Source organism: Mus pahari, chromosome 5, assembly GCF_900095145.1.
Source record: "Mus pahari chromosome 5, PAHARI_EIJ_v1.1, whole genome shotgun sequence".
Taxonomy (NCBI): domain Eukaryota; kingdom Metazoa; phylum Chordata; class Mammalia; order Rodentia; family Muridae; genus Mus; species Mus pahari.
In genome coordinates, this window is record NC_034594.1 from 110,475,013 (window position 1) to 110,492,296 (window position 17,284).

At 47.4% G+C, this 17,284-nt stretch overlaps 2 protein-coding genes across 2 annotated transcripts in view; both read right to left on the reverse strand.

The window, feature by feature from the left end:
* Positions 1-10,183, reverse strand: part of LOC110322606 (maestro heat-like repeat-containing protein family member 7) — a 34,271-nt gene extending 24,088 nt beyond the window's left edge. Inside the window, exons 1-7 of the mRNA XM_021199306.1 lie at positions 9,956-10,183; positions 8,746-8,855; positions 6,024-6,088; positions 5,561-5,683; positions 5,398-5,477; positions 4,901-5,030; positions 4,054-4,140 (exon numbers count right to left, since the gene is read on the reverse strand). Coding sequence (XP_021054965.1) covers positions 4,054-4,140; positions 4,901-5,030; positions 5,398-5,477; positions 5,561-5,683; positions 6,024-6,088; positions 8,746-8,833 — 573 coding nt within the window. The 5' untranslated portion in view covers positions 8,834-8,855; positions 9,956-10,183. The remainder of the gene's footprint in view (positions 1-4,053; positions 4,141-4,900; positions 5,031-5,397; positions 5,478-5,560; positions 5,684-6,023; positions 6,089-8,745; positions 8,856-9,955) is intronic.
* Positions 10,184-10,887: 704 nt separating this feature from the next.
* The window catches only part of Inava (innate immunity activator), a 20,541-nt gene continuing 14,144 nt past the window's right edge, over positions 10,888-17,284 (reverse strand). The window contains exons 8-10 of the mRNA XM_021198338.2: positions 16,921-17,094; positions 13,163-13,847; positions 10,888-11,808 (exon numbers count right to left, since the gene is read on the reverse strand). Coding sequence (XP_021053997.1) covers positions 11,716-11,808; positions 13,163-13,847; positions 16,921-17,094 — 952 coding nt within the window. The 3' untranslated portion in view covers positions 10,888-11,715. The remainder of the gene's footprint in view (positions 11,809-13,162; positions 13,848-16,920; positions 17,095-17,284) is intronic.

Genomic DNA, 17,284 nt, shown 5'->3' on the forward strand with positions numbered 1-17,284 from the left:
TTTGGACTGCAGACTGTAAGTCATCAATAAATTCCTTTACTATATAGAGACTATCTGCAAGTTCTGTGACTCTAGAGAACCCTGACTAATACAAGGACTAATATCCAAAATATATAAAGAACTCAAGAAACTAGATATCAAAAAAAAAAAAATCCAATTAAAAATACAGTACAGGGCTAGAGCGATGGCTCAGTGGTTAAGAGCACTGACTGCTCTTCCAGAGGTCCTGAGTTCAATTCTCAGCAACCATATGATGGCTCACAACCATCTGTAATGGGATCGTATGCTCTCTTCTGGTGTGTCTGAAGACATAAAATAAATAAATAATTCTTTAAAAAGGAGAGTACAGATCTAAATGGAATTCTCAATAGAACAATCCCAAAGTAGATGAGAAACACTTAAATATTCAACATCCTTAACCATCAGGGAAATGCAAATCAAAACTACTTTGAGAGTCTATCTGATACCTATCAAAATGGCTAAGATCAATAACAGAAGTGACAGCTCATGCTGGTGAGGATGTAGAGCAAGGGGAACACCCCTCCATTGCTGATGGGAGTGCAAACTTTCCACTATGGAAATCAATGTGTCAGTTCCTCAGAAAATTGGAGTTGATCTCCCTGAAGATCCAGCTATACTACTCTTGGGCATATACCCAAAAAAATGACTCCATCCTATTACAAAGTCACTTGCTCAGCTATGTTCAAAGCAAATTTACTCATAATATCCAGACGCTGGGAACAACCTAGATGCCCCTCAACCAAAGAATGGATATACAAAATGTGGCACATTTACACAATGGAGTATTGCTCAGCTGTCAACAAAAATGACATCATGAAATTCACAGGCAAATAGATGGAAATAGAAAAAAATCATCCTGAGTGAGGTAAACCAAACTCAGAAAGACAAATATGGTATGAATTCACTTATAAGTAGATATTATCTGTTAAGTAAATGATAACCATGCTGCAATCCATAGACCCAAAGAGGTAAGGTAAAGAGGAGGGATCTGTGGGATGGGACTAATAGATTCCTAGGAAGGGGAAATAGAGTAGACTTTTCTTCAAGACAGGATTTCTTTCTGTAGTCTTAGCTGTCCTGGAATTTGCTTGGTAGACAGGTTGGCATCAAACTCGGAGATCTGCCTGCCTCCGCTGGGGTTAAAGGTGTGAACCACCACCACCCAGCTAGAATAGGTTTTGTGGATGGACTAGGAGCAGGTGAGTGTGGGAGAAGGAAGAATTTGGTGGGAAGATGGGATGGAGGGAGAGGGTGTGAAGAGACTGCTGGAATCTGTGGGGTGGGATGGAAATCTAGTACAGTAAAAAATTCCTGGAATCTTGAAGGCTATCCAATGAGGACTCCTAGTAATGGGGATATAGAGTCTCAACCAGCCATCTTTTGTAGCCAGGCAAGGTTTCCAGTGGTGGGTCTGGTTTGCATTCAATATAGTTGTTGGCCAATAGGATCTCACTGAAATCTCCAAACAACTCAGGATGATGCTAAGACAAGAAGGGTAGCTCTCCACAAGCTGATGGTAGGTTCCTGGTACTGAGGACAACATCCACATAACATGGAGAAGCTGAACTTGTGCCTACATGGAACCTTCTTCCTATGTTCTCCCTCTTTGGTGTGGGAAGGTACTCTACAGGCAACTGAAAGAGAAACATGGACACCAACCCAGTCACAAAACTTTTGACTTACAACCTGTCTTGCCTAAAAATTAGGCTAGGGCCATGGTAACACAGAATGTGTTGGAGTAGCCAGTCAATGTTTGATTTGCCTTAAGGCCCACTCTATGAGAAAGAACTCATGCCAGAAATTGGTATGGTAACCAAGGACCAAAGACCAGATATCCCAAAGACTTAGGATAAAACCACATACAACTGGTCTAAAAATAGCAACAAAACGAAACAAATTAATAAAACGATTCCTAATGATATGCTGCCATACTCATAGATCAGCACCTTATCCAATCATCATCAGAGAGGTTTCCTCTGGAGCAGATGGAAGCAGATGCAAAACCACAGCCAGACAGTATGCAGACAGAGGCTAGGTGGGATGTCTTCATCAAATCCTTCCCCTCCTAGCTCAGGAAATCCCACAGAAGAGGAGGCAGAAAGACTGTGAGAGCCGGGGGGGGGGAGGGGGGAGGACACCAGGAGAAACAAGACCATTTAAATCAGCTAAGCAAGGTACATGTGAGCTCACCGAGACCGGAGCAGCAAGCACAGGGCCCGCATGGGTCTGCACCAGGTCTGCTATTAGCTTAGTATTTATGGGACTCCTGAATATGTAGACAAGTCGGTCTCTGACTCTCTGGCCTATTCTTGGAACTCCAGTTGGGTTGCCGTGTCCAACTTGGATAGGAAAGCTTCTGCTTCGTCTTATTATATTTTATTTTGTCTAGTTTGAGTGTAGAAACCAGTTCTTATCTAAGGAGATGCAGAAGGAGTGTGGATCCGGAGGGGAGAGGAGATGGGAAGGAACTGAGAGGAGGAGGAGAGAGAGGGAAAACTATAATCAGGATATATTGTATGAGAAAAGAAACTGCTTCCAACTAAAAAGAGAGAAATAAAGTGCAGACAGCTGTTTTGAAAAAAATAATAAAAAATAAAAACAACCCATTTTCTATGAAAGGTTGAAAACGTTTTAAAACAGATTCGTTTATTTTATGTATGAGTATCTTGCCTGCATGTACCACATCTCTGCCTGGTGCCATGGATCCTCTGGTACTGGAGTTAGACAGTGGTGAGCTGCCATGTGGGTGCTAGGAACTGAACTGAGGTCCTCTAGAGTAGCAGTCAATGTGCTCTTAACCTCTGAGCCATCTCCAAATCTGGTTGAAAACTTTGGCATGGTGCTATTCTATTTTCTGTTATACATATATATTATATGTTGAGAGACTATGTATGTGTGTATATGTATGTACATATTTTATATTTAAATATATATGTTTAAGACAAAGTCTCCCTATCCAGTCCAGATTGGCCTCAAACTCATTGCCATCCTCCTGCTTCTGCATTTCAGTGTTGTATTTACAGACATACACACTACGCCTGGTACCATTTATCTTTGGAGAACAAGAAGCCTAGTAATGAATCCTGAGGACTTCACCCGGACCAGGACTCAGAGCTCAGTGCCTCCCTTCCTCCATGGACTCAGAAGATAACAGGGTTTTTTTTATTGCACTCACAATGAGGTGTCTATAAAGCATGGAAATGTCTCTCAACAAACACACCAGTACATTCCAAAGCACTGCGTCACTCTCTTGCAGAGGAATAAAGGTCTCCTCTAGCTGCAAAACTCCTGACCGCTCTTATCTCTTTATTTGTAGTCATACGGAATCTTATGCAAAAATCGTACCCCAGGCAATAACCATTTTACTCAAGAATGTTATTTTCTTTTTTTCTTAATTTTTTTTCATGTTTTATCAGATATTTTCTTCATTTACATTTCAAATGCTATCCCCAAAGTCCTCTATNCCCTCCCCCTGCCCTGCTCCCCAACTCACCCACTCCCACTTCCTGGCCCTGACATTTCCCTGTACTGGGGCATATGATCTTCACAAGACCAAGGGCCTTTCCTCCCATTGATGGCCGACTAGGCCATCCTCTGCTACATATGCAACTAGAGACACAGTTCTGGGGGGTACTGGTTGGTTCATATGGTTGATCCTCCTATGAATGTTATTTCCAAGGGACTCTAAGCTATATTCCTAATTCAAACTTGTTCTCAGGAAGTAAAAATTTGTCAAAAAAAAAATTGAGTCTCCTATATTTAAGAAAAAGAGGAGTGGCCTGAGGAGTGAACATTGATCTGATCTCAGAGCAGTGACACCATGCGACAATACACTAAGATTTGAGTGTAACCTGGGCATAACTATGATCACTGCTAACACTGCAGCATGCCAAGGGTCCTGATGACATCCTAAAAACACCTTGGGGGAGACACGGAACTGCATCCTCACCGACTCTTGTCATAGTCCTTTCCTGCTTACCTAGCACAGAGTGCAGGGGACAGTGTGGGCTTCTGGTTTCCGCAGCCACCTACCTCCACAAAGTTTTGCAGTATAACCATATTGGGGCTCATGTCTTCCATCACAAGAGCTTGGAGCATATCATCCAAGGCCTGAATCGTCTGGAAGGGAGGAGACATGGAGGTTACACCAGGATGACAGCCACATGATTGCTTAGCTCCCTGACACCACTCTCTTCACCCCCTCCACGGGATTCTCAGCATTAGAGAGTTGTCCTACAGAGACCTTGTTTTATTTTTACAATCCTGAGAACCAAAGGCTCTTGGGTACTAAGCAAATGCTTTACCACCGAGCTATACACCCAGCCCCAATTGTTTTTAAACTTTTACTTATTTTTTAAACATTTATTTATTTGTTTGTTTGTTTGTTTATTTATTTAATATATGTGAGTACACTGTCACTGTCTTCAGACACACCAGAAGAGGGCATTGGATCCCATTACAGGTGGTTGTGAGCTACCACGTGGTTGCTGGGAATTGAATTCAGGACCTCTGGAAGAACAGTCAGTGCTCTTAACCACTGAGCCATCTCTCCAGCCCCTCCCAGCCCCAATTTCAAAACCAAATATCCTTGGGAAAATTTGGCACTCCCTTCGACAATTACTCCCTATAGTCTCTGGATTTTGTTGGTAGACTATCTAAGATCATAGATGGCGTGTGAGCTTCAGAGAGAAAAGGTATGGGTGTAACCATTCCCTGGGAAGCCCAGAATGACAGTAAGCTGAATGGAGGACGGGGGACTTGGGCCTCTGAGGGAGGAGCCAGAGCAGGAGGAAGGCCGGGAAACCAAGTCAACAGGAGGTGGTCCCCAAGACAAACTCATCCCCATGGAGATCTTCAGCAAGACACACATGGGGGATACCTGGAGGTAGAGACTAGCGCTCTCCTTTCGGTCTAGACTGGGCATGATGAGAGGCAGGGAGAACGTGCTTGCGATGCTAACGTTGACCAGATCCAGCTTCTGGCATAAGTGGAAAGGTGGCTTCACCTGACTTGGGGGAGAAGTGGTGGTGAACAAGGGACCCAGGGTATCCTGTGTGAGGTGGAGGGATATTTTCAAACCCTCTGGGGGGAAACTGCTCAGCTACTCTCTGAGGTACAGAAAAGCTGTGGGCTGTCTTCCTGTGATTCCTTGTCAGAGCAGGAGAACATTGATCAGGGAGGCGTCCTACACTAGATTTCCTAATAGATTTCCAAAAGCCCCCGTCCCCATCCCGGCATCCAGTTGATGAATTGGCAACCACAGACTTTGCCACCTTTATCCTCCAGTCAAGTTCCCAGGCTTTGCCTGTCCTCCCAACCCACATGTTCTCAGGGTCAGAGCCCCAGAGGTCAGGAGAGGGACCGTGGGGGAGGAACCTCAGGGCCACGATGCAGAGCATGGCTTGCTGGCGCACGCTACTGTCCAAGATCTCAGGGGGTTCTTCCAGGATGAATGTCTAGAAAGACCAGGAAAAATGAGAATTTACCTCAAAGAGGGATACCAGCCTCGGGTCTAGGATGAAGATATGCTTTTTCTCACCTCAATTTTCTTGGCCAGAAGGGTTTTTGGATAGTACTTATTCATGTTGCCATTGGCCTGGTCACGTACAACGCTGCTCAACGTTGCCACAGCATTCAGGAAACTGAGCTTGTCTAATTGGGACTAGGACAGAAGACAAAGCCAGTCTCAAGGCAGGACCTGAGACCTGCACCCCACCCTTTGTCCACTCCCAGCTCAACCAGACAGTGCTACACATCATTTATCTAGGGTCTTTGTAGCCTTCTGGGGACAGTAGGGCCATGAGTCTACAAGGAAGATCCTTTAGGCAGGAGGGTTACTGCCATCCTGTCTAGTGGCCTGACCTCCAAGATGTCCCCAGATCAAGAGCCACTGAGAAGGTGACATTCAGGAGGCTTCGGGGCTAGAGCTAAGGGAAGCATTGACCTTTGGATTTTCCTACTGAGCTCCTTAGTTCCCAAAGAGTCTCAAAGCATTTCCTTACCATCTGTCCTGGTTCCATAAAATCCAAAATGAGCTGATAGGCTTCTTTTTCTGATTGGCACAATCCTGAAAGGGGATGTCGTTGGAGGTGATCAGCTGACTTTATCAGGTGGGCTAGGAAGGGACAGCAGCTCTTCCCCTCTCCCTTCACTGAGAAGATGAGGTGCGGCATGGGAATTTGTAGCACTTCTCATGAAAACGTGGAGGCCAACAAGAAAATCATCCAGGCATGGTCTTAAGAGACACTCTGCATCAGACACGGCCACTGATGCAAGAATGATTGGGAAGAGAAAGGACTTCAAGCCTCTCTCAGTGTCCCACAAATTTCTGGGACTGTCCAACATTGGCTTTGAGATTCCTGATTGTGAATGGACTTTGAGTCTCAAGTCAGCCTTGGGAGCCTTTCTTGTCAACTAAGGGGAGATGCGTATAGCCTTAAGGGCCTGCTGCAATGAGAAGTAAAGAGGGAAGCTAGGAGGGAAGGCTAGGGAAAAAGCCTGATTATCCCAAGTTGAGTCCAGAAGGGATAAGACAAATGAATGAGAGCTATGGCAATGGAGTGTTGGGGATAATGGGCCTGAGTGCAGGCCACTGTTGTCCCTACAGACAAAAGGTTCTAGGCAGGGCTTAAAGCCAAAGCACAACCCTTCCAATCACTAGCCCCATGGCCTGCTACAAATGAAACTCTAGACCCAGTTTCAACAACTGTGCAATGGCAAGGATAGACCTTCATGTGGTGGGGTTCAATGAACTGATAAAAGCAGATGGATCCTTAGTAAGTTAAAATACAGGCCCAGTGCAGCAGTGCACACCTTTAATCCTAGCATTTGGAAAGCAGAGACAAGAGAACCAGGAGTTCAGGGTTACCCTCAGCTAATAGTGAGTCCAAGGCTGGACTCTATAAGAAGAGCCTGTTTTCTTTAAAAAAGGAGGGGATTAGTTAAGAGACTGAAACAATAATCCAGAGAGATAAACGATAGCTTTCCCGGAGGGAGGTGATAGCAGGAGGTAGTCATATCTGATATCTATGCTGATGATCAGTAGAAATAGATGATAGAGAAGATGTGAGCCAGGAAGCTAGAAAGAAGTCAAGATTGTTTTTAGGGTTAGAAGTGTAGCTCAGTGGTAGAGCATTTGCCTAACGTGCTGAAGGCCCCAGGTTCGATAATCTGGTACAAGTACTAAACAAAAATTAATTAGACATAGTGGCACACACCTGTAATCCAAGCACTTGGGAGAGAGAGAGGTAGAAGGAAGGGTCTTGGAGTTGAGGCCACCCTGAGCTATATAGTTGAGTTCTGAGCCTGCCTGAGCTACATACTAAAATCATGAATCAAAAAGTAAAATTAGATACAAAAACAAAGAAGAACAAATCAAATAGGTATTGTAGCACCGCCTGGCAATTCTAGTACTGTGAGGCTGCAAAAGAGAGTCAGGGTAACTGTCAGGTCAGCTTGAACTACAAAGTGGACTCTGAGCCAGCCAGTGCCATGGTGCTAAATAGCAAGACTCTGCCTCAAGAAAAAAGAAATTAAATTTTTGGTCTGAGAGACTAGAAGTCTTGGGTTGTCATTTGTTGACCTGAAGAGAATAACAAAGCCAGGGTTCATTTGGGGCGTGGGCCATGCTGATTCTGAGATGTCTACCTGGCATCAGAGTGCAGATATCAATAGGCTTTGGGATGGGACGTGGCGGCACATTCTTGTAATCCTAATCAGGAGGTTGAGGCAGGAGAATCACAAGCTTGAGTAATTTAGCCAGACTCTGTCTAGAAGAGGAGGAGGAAGAGGAAGAGGAGGAGGAAGAGAAGGAGGAAGAGGGAGAGGGAATCGGGGAAAGGCCAATAGAATAGCGTAGCAGGTTATCAAGCTGGCCAAGAAGTCTGACAGCCTAAGCTTAATGTTCTAGACCCATGTGGTGGAGAGACCCAGCTCCTGGAAGTTGTTCTTTGACCTCCACACATATGCCATGGCATGCATGCACATTCTACATGTGTATGCACACACATGGTAAAGAAATAAAGTGAAATCAATTTTTAAAGGATTAGGGCTATAAGAACTTGGAACTTGGATACCTCTGGTCTAAAAATCAAGTGTTGGTTAAGAGGTTGTTGCCTGTAGGTGGTATGGAAAGATCAGCTCTAAACATCTATGGCTCCACTGAACATCTAGTTGCCTCTAGGTAAGCTTTCAATATCTCAGATTATATCAGCATCCAGCTAAGCACCAGTCCTCTGAGGGAGATGAGCCTGCAAAAGAAGCAGGCCTGCTGGGCGTGGTGTCGCACACCTTTAATCCCAGCACTCAGGAGGCAAAGGCAGGCGAATTTCTGAGTTCAAGGTCAGCCTGGTCTACAAAGTGAGTTCCAGGACAGCTAGGGCTACACAGAGAAACCCTGTGTCAAAAAAAAGAAAGAAAGAAGAAAGAAAGAAAGAGAGAGAGAGAGAGAGAGAGAGAGAGAGAGAGAGAGAGAGAGAGAGAGAGAAAGAAAGAAAGAAAGAAAGAAAGAAAGAAAGAAAGAAAGAAAGAAAGAAAGAAAGAAAGAAAAAAGAAAAGAAAAAAAAGAAGCAGGTCTGTAGAGACTAGAGTTATGGAAGGGATAGCCAGAAGTAAGTCGATGTGTGCCCTTTGAGTGACGTCTCCAGCAAGGGCCAGGGATCCATTATCACTTCCAAACTGCTGCAGTAAGATTAGTGATACCCAAGCCTAGAGAAAACTGCTTACCTGATAAACTTGGCTTTAACAAGACATCGTACATCGATGACTGAAATGTTACTCTGTTCAGATTTCTCTCCTCGGGGTGTAGATTCATTTGTACACCCAGGACAGGACAGCTTGTAATGAGACCAGCAGTCAGGCCTGGTGAGAGTCTGGTCTTCTCAGTGATGCAGGTTTAGTATAGGGGAAGGCTGCAAGAGGCAGCCTGATCATTTACAAGGACAGGGTTGGAGATAGCAGAGCACTTGCTCAGTGTATCTTGAGGCTCTGCATTTATTCATGGCATGAGGGCAGAGTCCAAAACAACAAAAACAAAACCAACAACAACAACAAAAAAAAACCCAAAACCAAAAAAACAAACCAAACCAAACAAAAAACCCCCCAACAGAACCACAAGAACTGACCAGACAGTGCCCATGCTAAGTCCCATTTGCTAGTTCCCCATTTTATCTCGTTTCAGGCGAAGATGCACAACCCCCTTGAAGAACACTGACTCCTTATGGGTCATGCAGGCACCAGCCAAGGATCTCCTGTGGCAATCTCAGACTCAAGCTGGCTCTCAGGGAAGTTTCTATCTGTGGGTTCTGGATGTCTTAAGGTCAAGTCCTGAAGCTGTTCTTAGCAGAGAGGGTTCTTCCCCATTCCCTGGGATGTCCCTTCTGCCATCCAGGAGGGGAGGCTAAGGGCTCCACGTGCCTGCCACTCCCAGACATGGATGCTCAGGTGTAGAGCTAGCCTATGGACTGAAACTAAAAGGAGCTATGCCCCACCAGTTCCTCACACTGGCACATTTCATGGCTGGTTTCTTACAATAACTTTGCTATCCCGCTTCCCTTTTTTCCTTAACACCCCCCCCCAACACACACACACATGTATACTTCAACCTTCTTTGCCACTTGGACAGATTATCACAACAGAGCCCTCTGATATTCCATCAAGCTTTACCTGGAATTGGGGGTGGGAACTGGGGAGATGGCTCAACTGTTAAAAGTGCTCATGGTAACTCCAGTTCCAGGGAATCTAATGCCCTCTTCTAGCCAAAGTGGGCACTGCATACACATGGTGCACCCATAAACAAAAACAAAAAAACCCTAAAATGTATTTTCCTGGGCCTAACAGATGACAAATGGCTAAAACACAAAACCAAATACCTGCCTAACAAGTGTGAAACCCTGAGTTCCATCCCCAACACAGGAAAAATAAAGTTCAAACTCACCGCAAAATAAGTTAAATCCAAAAATCAAGTCAAGTCCTTACTGGCCACAGTTAATAGCTAAATTGATGTTCAGGTCTGAGATAAGGATGCCCACAGCTTCTCTAGAGGCCCTGGAACTCTCTTCCCTTCCCACCCAATCCCTAGTGTGGAACAACCCCCAGCCTAATAAAGTCAGGCCCTTGAAAGCCAGATTCCTAGTCTCCAGGGCTGGCCAGCAAGTGCAGCACTGGCGTCACCCTGCATAGCCATCTGCCTGGCCCTTTGTGACCTACCTCTTCCTTGACTGTGGAGAGGGACAGGCAAAACAGAGACCCCTTTCTCTGCCTGACACAGAGCTACCTCAGACTGGGGCCACAAGCTCTCCAGAAACTGTAGCCATAGCAGGCGCTCTGCTCTCAGGTCCCGAGCACCCCCTACAGGGCAGCAGAAAAAGTCGCAGCCTCCTTCCACTCTCCCCACACCCCACCCCACCCCCACCCCCTGCCACCCTTTTGCAAAAACACAGAAGGGGTTCCATGGATAGCCCCTCCTTACCCAAGGAAGGCCTGTTTTTCCAGCCACAAGAACAATTTCTCATAAGCCTCAAAACATTGGGCCATCTGAAGCCAGATGTGAAAAAAAAAAATCTGAAAAGTGCTGAAGTACCTCCCAAGGTTACTCCACAGAGCAGGAGTCTCCATGAGCTACCGTGAAGGGGCTGGGAATGGAACCTGGGCTTTCCAGATTTTAACCTTTGAGCTAAAAGTTCAAGACCTCAAGGAGCTTTGCTGGATTCCCTGTGCTCAGAGAAGCAGCTTGAGTTCCCGTCTGTCACTCGGCTTGCAAGTCGTGGCCAAACCAGGCAGTCCATCTCAAGGAGCCCAGTCTGCGCTTGGTCAAAACAAACAAACAAACAAACAAACAACTCAGCACACACACAGAATCCTTCATCCTCAGCTGGGCCAATCAGATTTTATTGAAGTATTTGGCACAAGGTTGCACAGTCTCAGCCCTGCAACCAAGGGCACCGCCACGGTGCAACCACACGAGATAGCTGTTGGGTAAGACCAATAAGTTAATTAATGTGAAGGACGCTCGGGTGTGGGGAGGCACTAGCCCTCAGAAGTCTCTCAGCTCTGTGGCTTGGGATCTAAGGCACTTAGGGATCCAGAGAATACCCTGGGATGGGGGGGGGGTCTATGCACTGGGAAAGGGGCTCAGAAGCCATACAGTATGGCAGGTGGAGGTTGGGGCTACTGTAGGGTGTGGGAAGAACACCATGGCAGGAATGGCCCGTGCCCTGGGTGTGCGTCACAGAGCACATGAAAGGGAGAGGAGAGCTCTGTCCAGCGTCTGGGGACAAGGGAAGAGCCCCTGTGGGGGGAGCCCACATCCTGCCTCCAGCCTTAAGAAGCAACGGGGATCTCAGAAAGAGGGCCCAGAGCATCTGGGGCATCTCGAGGGGCCCTCTATGCCACTTGTCCTGCATAAGGAGACAAATGCTGTCCATGAGTCCAGCTCGACATTAGTCCAAAAGGCCAGACAGACTCTGGGGGATAAAGCATGTCATTAAAGAATAAGACAAATCACAGATATAAATCCTCAGGTCAGGACTTCTGGGAAACACATGTAAAAAAAACCAAAGGTTTCAGCTCTGCGTCATCGGCCCGCGATGAGGGGAGGGGAGCCGAAAGAAGCACTTAGGGGTGAGGGGGTCCTGGACTCCAGCTCCAATAGAAGTCTTTTCCCGCACGAGGCACGAGGCAAGGCGTTCGGAAGAGTTACACTTGGCTTATGATCTCTCCATTCTCAGGCACAAAGACTTGCACTGGGGCCCCGTCTGTCGACCTCCGGAGTACGCACACGGCGGGCACCTGTCACAGGCAGGGAGAGAGGAGAGGCTGAGCAAACTGGGTGGAGAGGTCAGGGAAGCAGCAAGCTCAGTCACACCGTTCCCTTTCCCTCAAGGCACAGACCATCCATCGCTAGTGAAGCCCCGGTGCTCTGCTCCTGCCTTCCCCAGGAATGATGCCCCCCAGGTACCACCCCTGATCCAGATCCTTTTGGGGTGTGACGGTCACCCTGACCTTCTTCTCCACCTTTCCCGGGCTCATGTCTCATCACCGTCCCTGTCTGACAGGTCGGGATGAGCCAAGCCTAGACCAAAGGCAGGTCTAAGCTCGCAGGAAGGGAAAGGCATGTCAGCTAGAGGGTGTATAGCCTGGGACTGGGCCAGGGCGCTGCCCAGCCAGAGATGGCAGCTGCAACAGCCTAAAGAATCGGGGGTGGGGGCGGGGGCGGGGGATGATGCAGCTGGGCTGCTGGGAATCTGGGGTCTCAAAGAAGTAGCTTGTTGGTAACTTCTAGAGTGTGTCCCCTGCATAGCCTTCTGAATCAGGATGAGAGAATAAAGAAAGGATTCATGCCGGCTAGCCTTAGTTCCAGGATGAAGAAATGAGGCTTACAGAAACCAAGGCTGCACCCCTACCCGAAGTCAGTTTTCAGAATCCTTCTTACTTCCGATACAACCACACAACCACACACACACACACACACACACACACACACACACACACTACCGTCTGGGAGCCCCCGTGATAGAGCTATTGCTGATCTAGGACTCTCGTACATTGCTTTAGCTATTCAGCCTCTGATCCACCCCATGAATGAGAGGGCTCATTTACTATGCCTATCTTTTAGAGGGGGAAACAGAAGCCTAAGTGTTAAGTAACCCACGGGGCCATGAAGTATAAGCGGGGCTAGAATCAGAACCTGGTACTCTTTAGCTGTCGACTGTGAGACCATCTCCTTCCCAGCCTGGAGGCAGTGAGTTATTTTCTATAAACCCATTTTCTAGATTCTCCCTTTGTCCCTGGGCCCTAGAGTCAGGAAATTCCAAGGGTCAATTTGGGTTGCACGTTTGGTTCGGAGGAAGTTTAATCTGTTTTGTGGATCATCCGTGAAGCCATTAGGGGGAAATATCCGAGCTATCTGTGAGGACAATCTCTACCAGGGCACATTGGTATGCACTCTTGCGCTAGACACTAGACACAGTAGGCACCAATTAAGAGGCACCTTAGGGAAGGCAGAAGTGCTTTCCAACTCTCTCTCTCTCTCTCTCTCTCTCTCTCTCTCTCTCTCTCTCTCTCTCTCGGCCTAATTTTCCTAACTGGTGATTACTCAGCCAGTAGTTGCTGGTCTAATTTCTTCCCCCATGGGAAGCTGTACCTGTGTCCGGGGTCCGGAGGCCCGCCCGAAGCTCTCCCTCCCAGGAGGCAGACTCCTAACACGGAAAGCCCCTTGGCGGTCGAGCGAGTGGGGGCGGCTGCTCCGGAGACGTGCGCGTTCATGCCACCACTTGAGCTCCTCTGAGACTGCTGCCTTGCTGAGTCCCCGGCCCGCAGGACTGTCCTTTAGTGAGGGTGTGCGCACAATGCGGCTGTGGGAGGGCACCAGTCGCTGGTAACGCAGGGGTGCACCTTCCTCGTCATAGGCAGCACCCACGGCTGCACGACACAGCTCCCACTCGCCCGGCGGAAGGTGGCCCTCGGCCACCATCACATAGCGCCCCGTTGGGAAGTACCCAGCGGGTAGCAGAAGTTTAGGGTAATGAGTGGCCAGCTCTCTGACACAGGCTGGGCCCCAGGCCCCACGGTGGCGAGGTGGCTCAGGGGGACAGAGGGGCCTCAGAAAGGAGATGTCTGGACTGCTGCTGCCAGGTGAGGTGGGATGGGAGATGCTGGAGACATCAGAGCCGCTGTCTTCAGAGCAGGAGTGGCAGGCAGGGTGTGGCAGTGGGGGCTTGCCGGGTGTGAAGCAGGAGTCTGGCACCGTCACTGTGTAATGAGTGGGGCGGCGGCGGGGAAAGGCACTGCGACCTCGGCCCTCCGCACCTGCTCGGAAGGAGTCCACCCTGAAGAGGAAAATGGGGAAGCATTGAGTTGGGGAGGGGCCATATCTGAGTGATGAATTATGACCTTGGATGCCAGTGTTCTGTCCCTAGGCCAGGTCAATGAGCATGTACTAGGTCTTGCTTAGGTCAGACCTCCTCTGAGCATACAACCCAGTCTTGTTCTAATATGCAGAGGTAGGGCATTCCCTCCCTGGATGCCATATTGCTATACTGCTCTTGTTCCCTTCCAGACTTTTTCACATCAGGATAAGTTGATTCCTGAGTCACAAAATCCAGGTCACACAAAATAGGGAAGTATTAAATACAATACGCCCTGTAGACTGTAATCTCTGGAGTACTTATAACTCCTCATACAGTGTAAATATCATGTAACTCCCTCATATATTGTACTACTTAGGAATGACAACAAGATTCTGAAGGGTGGAGATTGTGGCTCAGATGTAAGAATATTTGCTTAACATGAATGAAGTCTTAGGTTCAATCCCAGTCCAGCAAATAGAATTGGTACATGTTGAGTGCATATGTTGATTATTTTAACAATTTATTTTTATCTTATGTGCGTTGGTATTTTGCCTGCATGAGCGTCTGTGTGAGGGTGTCAGATCCCCGGACACTGGAGTTACAGACAGTTGTGAGGTGCTATGTGGGTGCTGGGAATTGAACCATGGTCCTCCAGAATTGGAGACAGCACTCTTAACTGCTGAGCCATTACTCCAGCCCTGATACGTTGTTTTCTGTTTCTTTGTTTGTTTGTTTTGTTTTGTTTTGTTTTTAAGTATTTTGGTTTCTCAGTCGATTTCAATCCACCGATAGGAAGAGCCAACATTCTCTCCATCCATGTCACATTTCCAGCCAGGTAGGGTCCAGTATGTTAGTAGCATTCACTCAGACTCTTAGTGGTTAGACATCATCAAGCACCTAACTAATGTGAAACGCTTTCGTGTGTTCAAAGGGCAGGTGCTTGCAGCGCAGGATGAGGGAGGGCTGAAATCTAAAGCCTGCTTTGCTTATATTCTGGGCATGGGGCTGGGTTGCCTTTTAAGATTTTTGCACGTATTGTTTATAAAATGACCTTGGTAAGTAGGTAAAATATAAAATGTGTTGTTTTACTTCTGAGCTCTTCAATGCTACCTGATAAGGCTTTGGTGGTACTTTAGACCATACTGACTAAAACAATTACCAGGTGGCTTGAAAAAAAGCATACAGTGACTTTCATTATTCCCAGGTTTAGTATATGCCAGCCCACCCACATGCTAAAATTGACTTGCTAAGTCCAAAATTCATATACACCGTGTTTTTGTAATGGCTATACTCTTGTCAACTTGATAGGCTCTAGAACCACACAGACCTCTGGATACGCCTTCCCTACATGATGGACCGCACCTCAGACTATGAGCCGAAGCAAAACCTTCCTTCCTTAAGTTGTTCTTGTCGGGTGTCTTTCCCACACTGAATGACAAGTGTCATTCATGATCACTTGATGTAGCCAAGGATTCGGATTGCTCTAAGCACAGGTCTCCGGGAGAGACTGAATAAGGACCAAGTGCTGTGCTTGGTATGGTGGTACCACACCAGGGAGGCTGAGGCAGGAGGATGGTGAATTTCTAGGCCAGGCTAGACTACATAGGGAACCCTTACCAACAGTAACAACAACAACAACAACAACAACAACAACAACAACAACAAAAGTACAGTTGGGGGCCTGTAGAGAGCTTCTCCATCACTCGTAAGGCCCTGGGTCCCAGCCCAGCTGTGCCCCACAACGAAACAGCCCTGACAAGGGCAACTTAAGGAAGGAAGGAAGGAAGGAAGGAAGGAAGGAAGGAAGGAAGGAAGGAAGGAAGGAAGGAAGGTAGGTTTTGCTTGGGCTCCCAGTCTGAGGTGCGGTCCATTATGTAGGGAAGGCTTGGAGGCAGGAGGATGAGGTAGCTGGTCACAGCGCATCTGCAGTCGGGTAGCAGACAGAAATGAATGCTGGTTACCAGTTCACTTCTAGCACAGGACCCTGGTCCGTGGGAAGATGTGGCCCACACTTCCTTTCCACTTCCGGTGGCATTACTTAGTGCACCTGGGGGGCTGATCACTATATTATTGTTTATGTGTTCGTTTGCTTGTTTTGTGACAGGATCTCTCAATGTAGTCTGAATATTCTGAACCTCGCTACTCCTATTCTGGCCTGGAACTCCTCTGAGATCCACCTGAGTGCTGGGAGCACCATACCTGGCTACTTTATATTGAAATGGTCCCAGAAGTGACGCTGCTGTCTGCCGTTTCTAAGCACAAAACCACTGTGAGGTGACTTGGAGGAGAGAAAGTAAGACTGCTAGGCCCACTTCACTCAGACTGAGTTACAGTGTCACTGGGCATGGGTTTGGCGTTAATGAAGTCCATATATATACATATATACATATATATATATATATATATATATATATATATATATATATATATAAAAGTTAATAATCAACACTGTCCCCAAAACCTGTATTTCCTTATAGGTCAGTGACTCTAAACCTTCCTAATGCTGCAACCCTTTAACACAGTTCCTTGTATTCTGGTGACCCGCTAACTGCAAGATTGTTTTTTGTTGCTACTTCATAACCGTAATTTTGCTACTGTTATTACTTGTAATATAAATATCTGTGGTTTTCGATGGTCTAATGCAACCCCTGTGAAATGATCATTAGGTTCCCTCCCCGCAAAGGAATGGTGACCCACAGGTTGAGAACCACTGCTATAGAAGATTGTATGTTTACAGCAATGTTATAGACCATAACTACTATGAATAATGAGAACCAACTGTACATCAACTGAAAAAGAGAACTATGCATTGTCAGAGACAAACTATAAACTATTATCAGTGCAAGCAAACAGAGCACGGCCGGAAACCTCAAGTTCTGCCATCCTTCAAGCATGAGCTGCTCTGGGTTCTGCTAAAGGGCAGCCTCTTTGGAGAGGCACCCCAGAGAGGGATGCAAAGGGGTACCCAAGGCCATGTGTCACCCGGGGTGTCTCAGCTGTACCTGAGATGGGAATGGGATTGTTCCCTGCACCTCTGGGGTAGCTGTCTTACCTCAGAGACTGTGACTGGCCCCTCCTGCCCTGCATCTCAGGAGTGGCTGGGGCACTGGTGCGGCCCTGACGCTGGCCGGGAACATTTCGGATGGGGACCACATGGTAAGAGGGAGCATCCGGCACCCACAGGCTGGAAGGGTTGGGCTGGTCCTGAGGAGTGGTGGCCGGGCTGCTGCAAAGGGGTTGAAGGTAAGTCAGTGACAGCAATGTCTTTATTTAAAGACTTGAGACAGGGAGCCCCAAAGGGGACAGTGCAACGCGCCAGCACCCCAACAGGCTGCCCCTTCTCACACCTCTAGCATCACATAGCTAAGGAGTGTGATTGCCTGCACGTTGCCCCCATCCATGGCCCTGGACCCCTG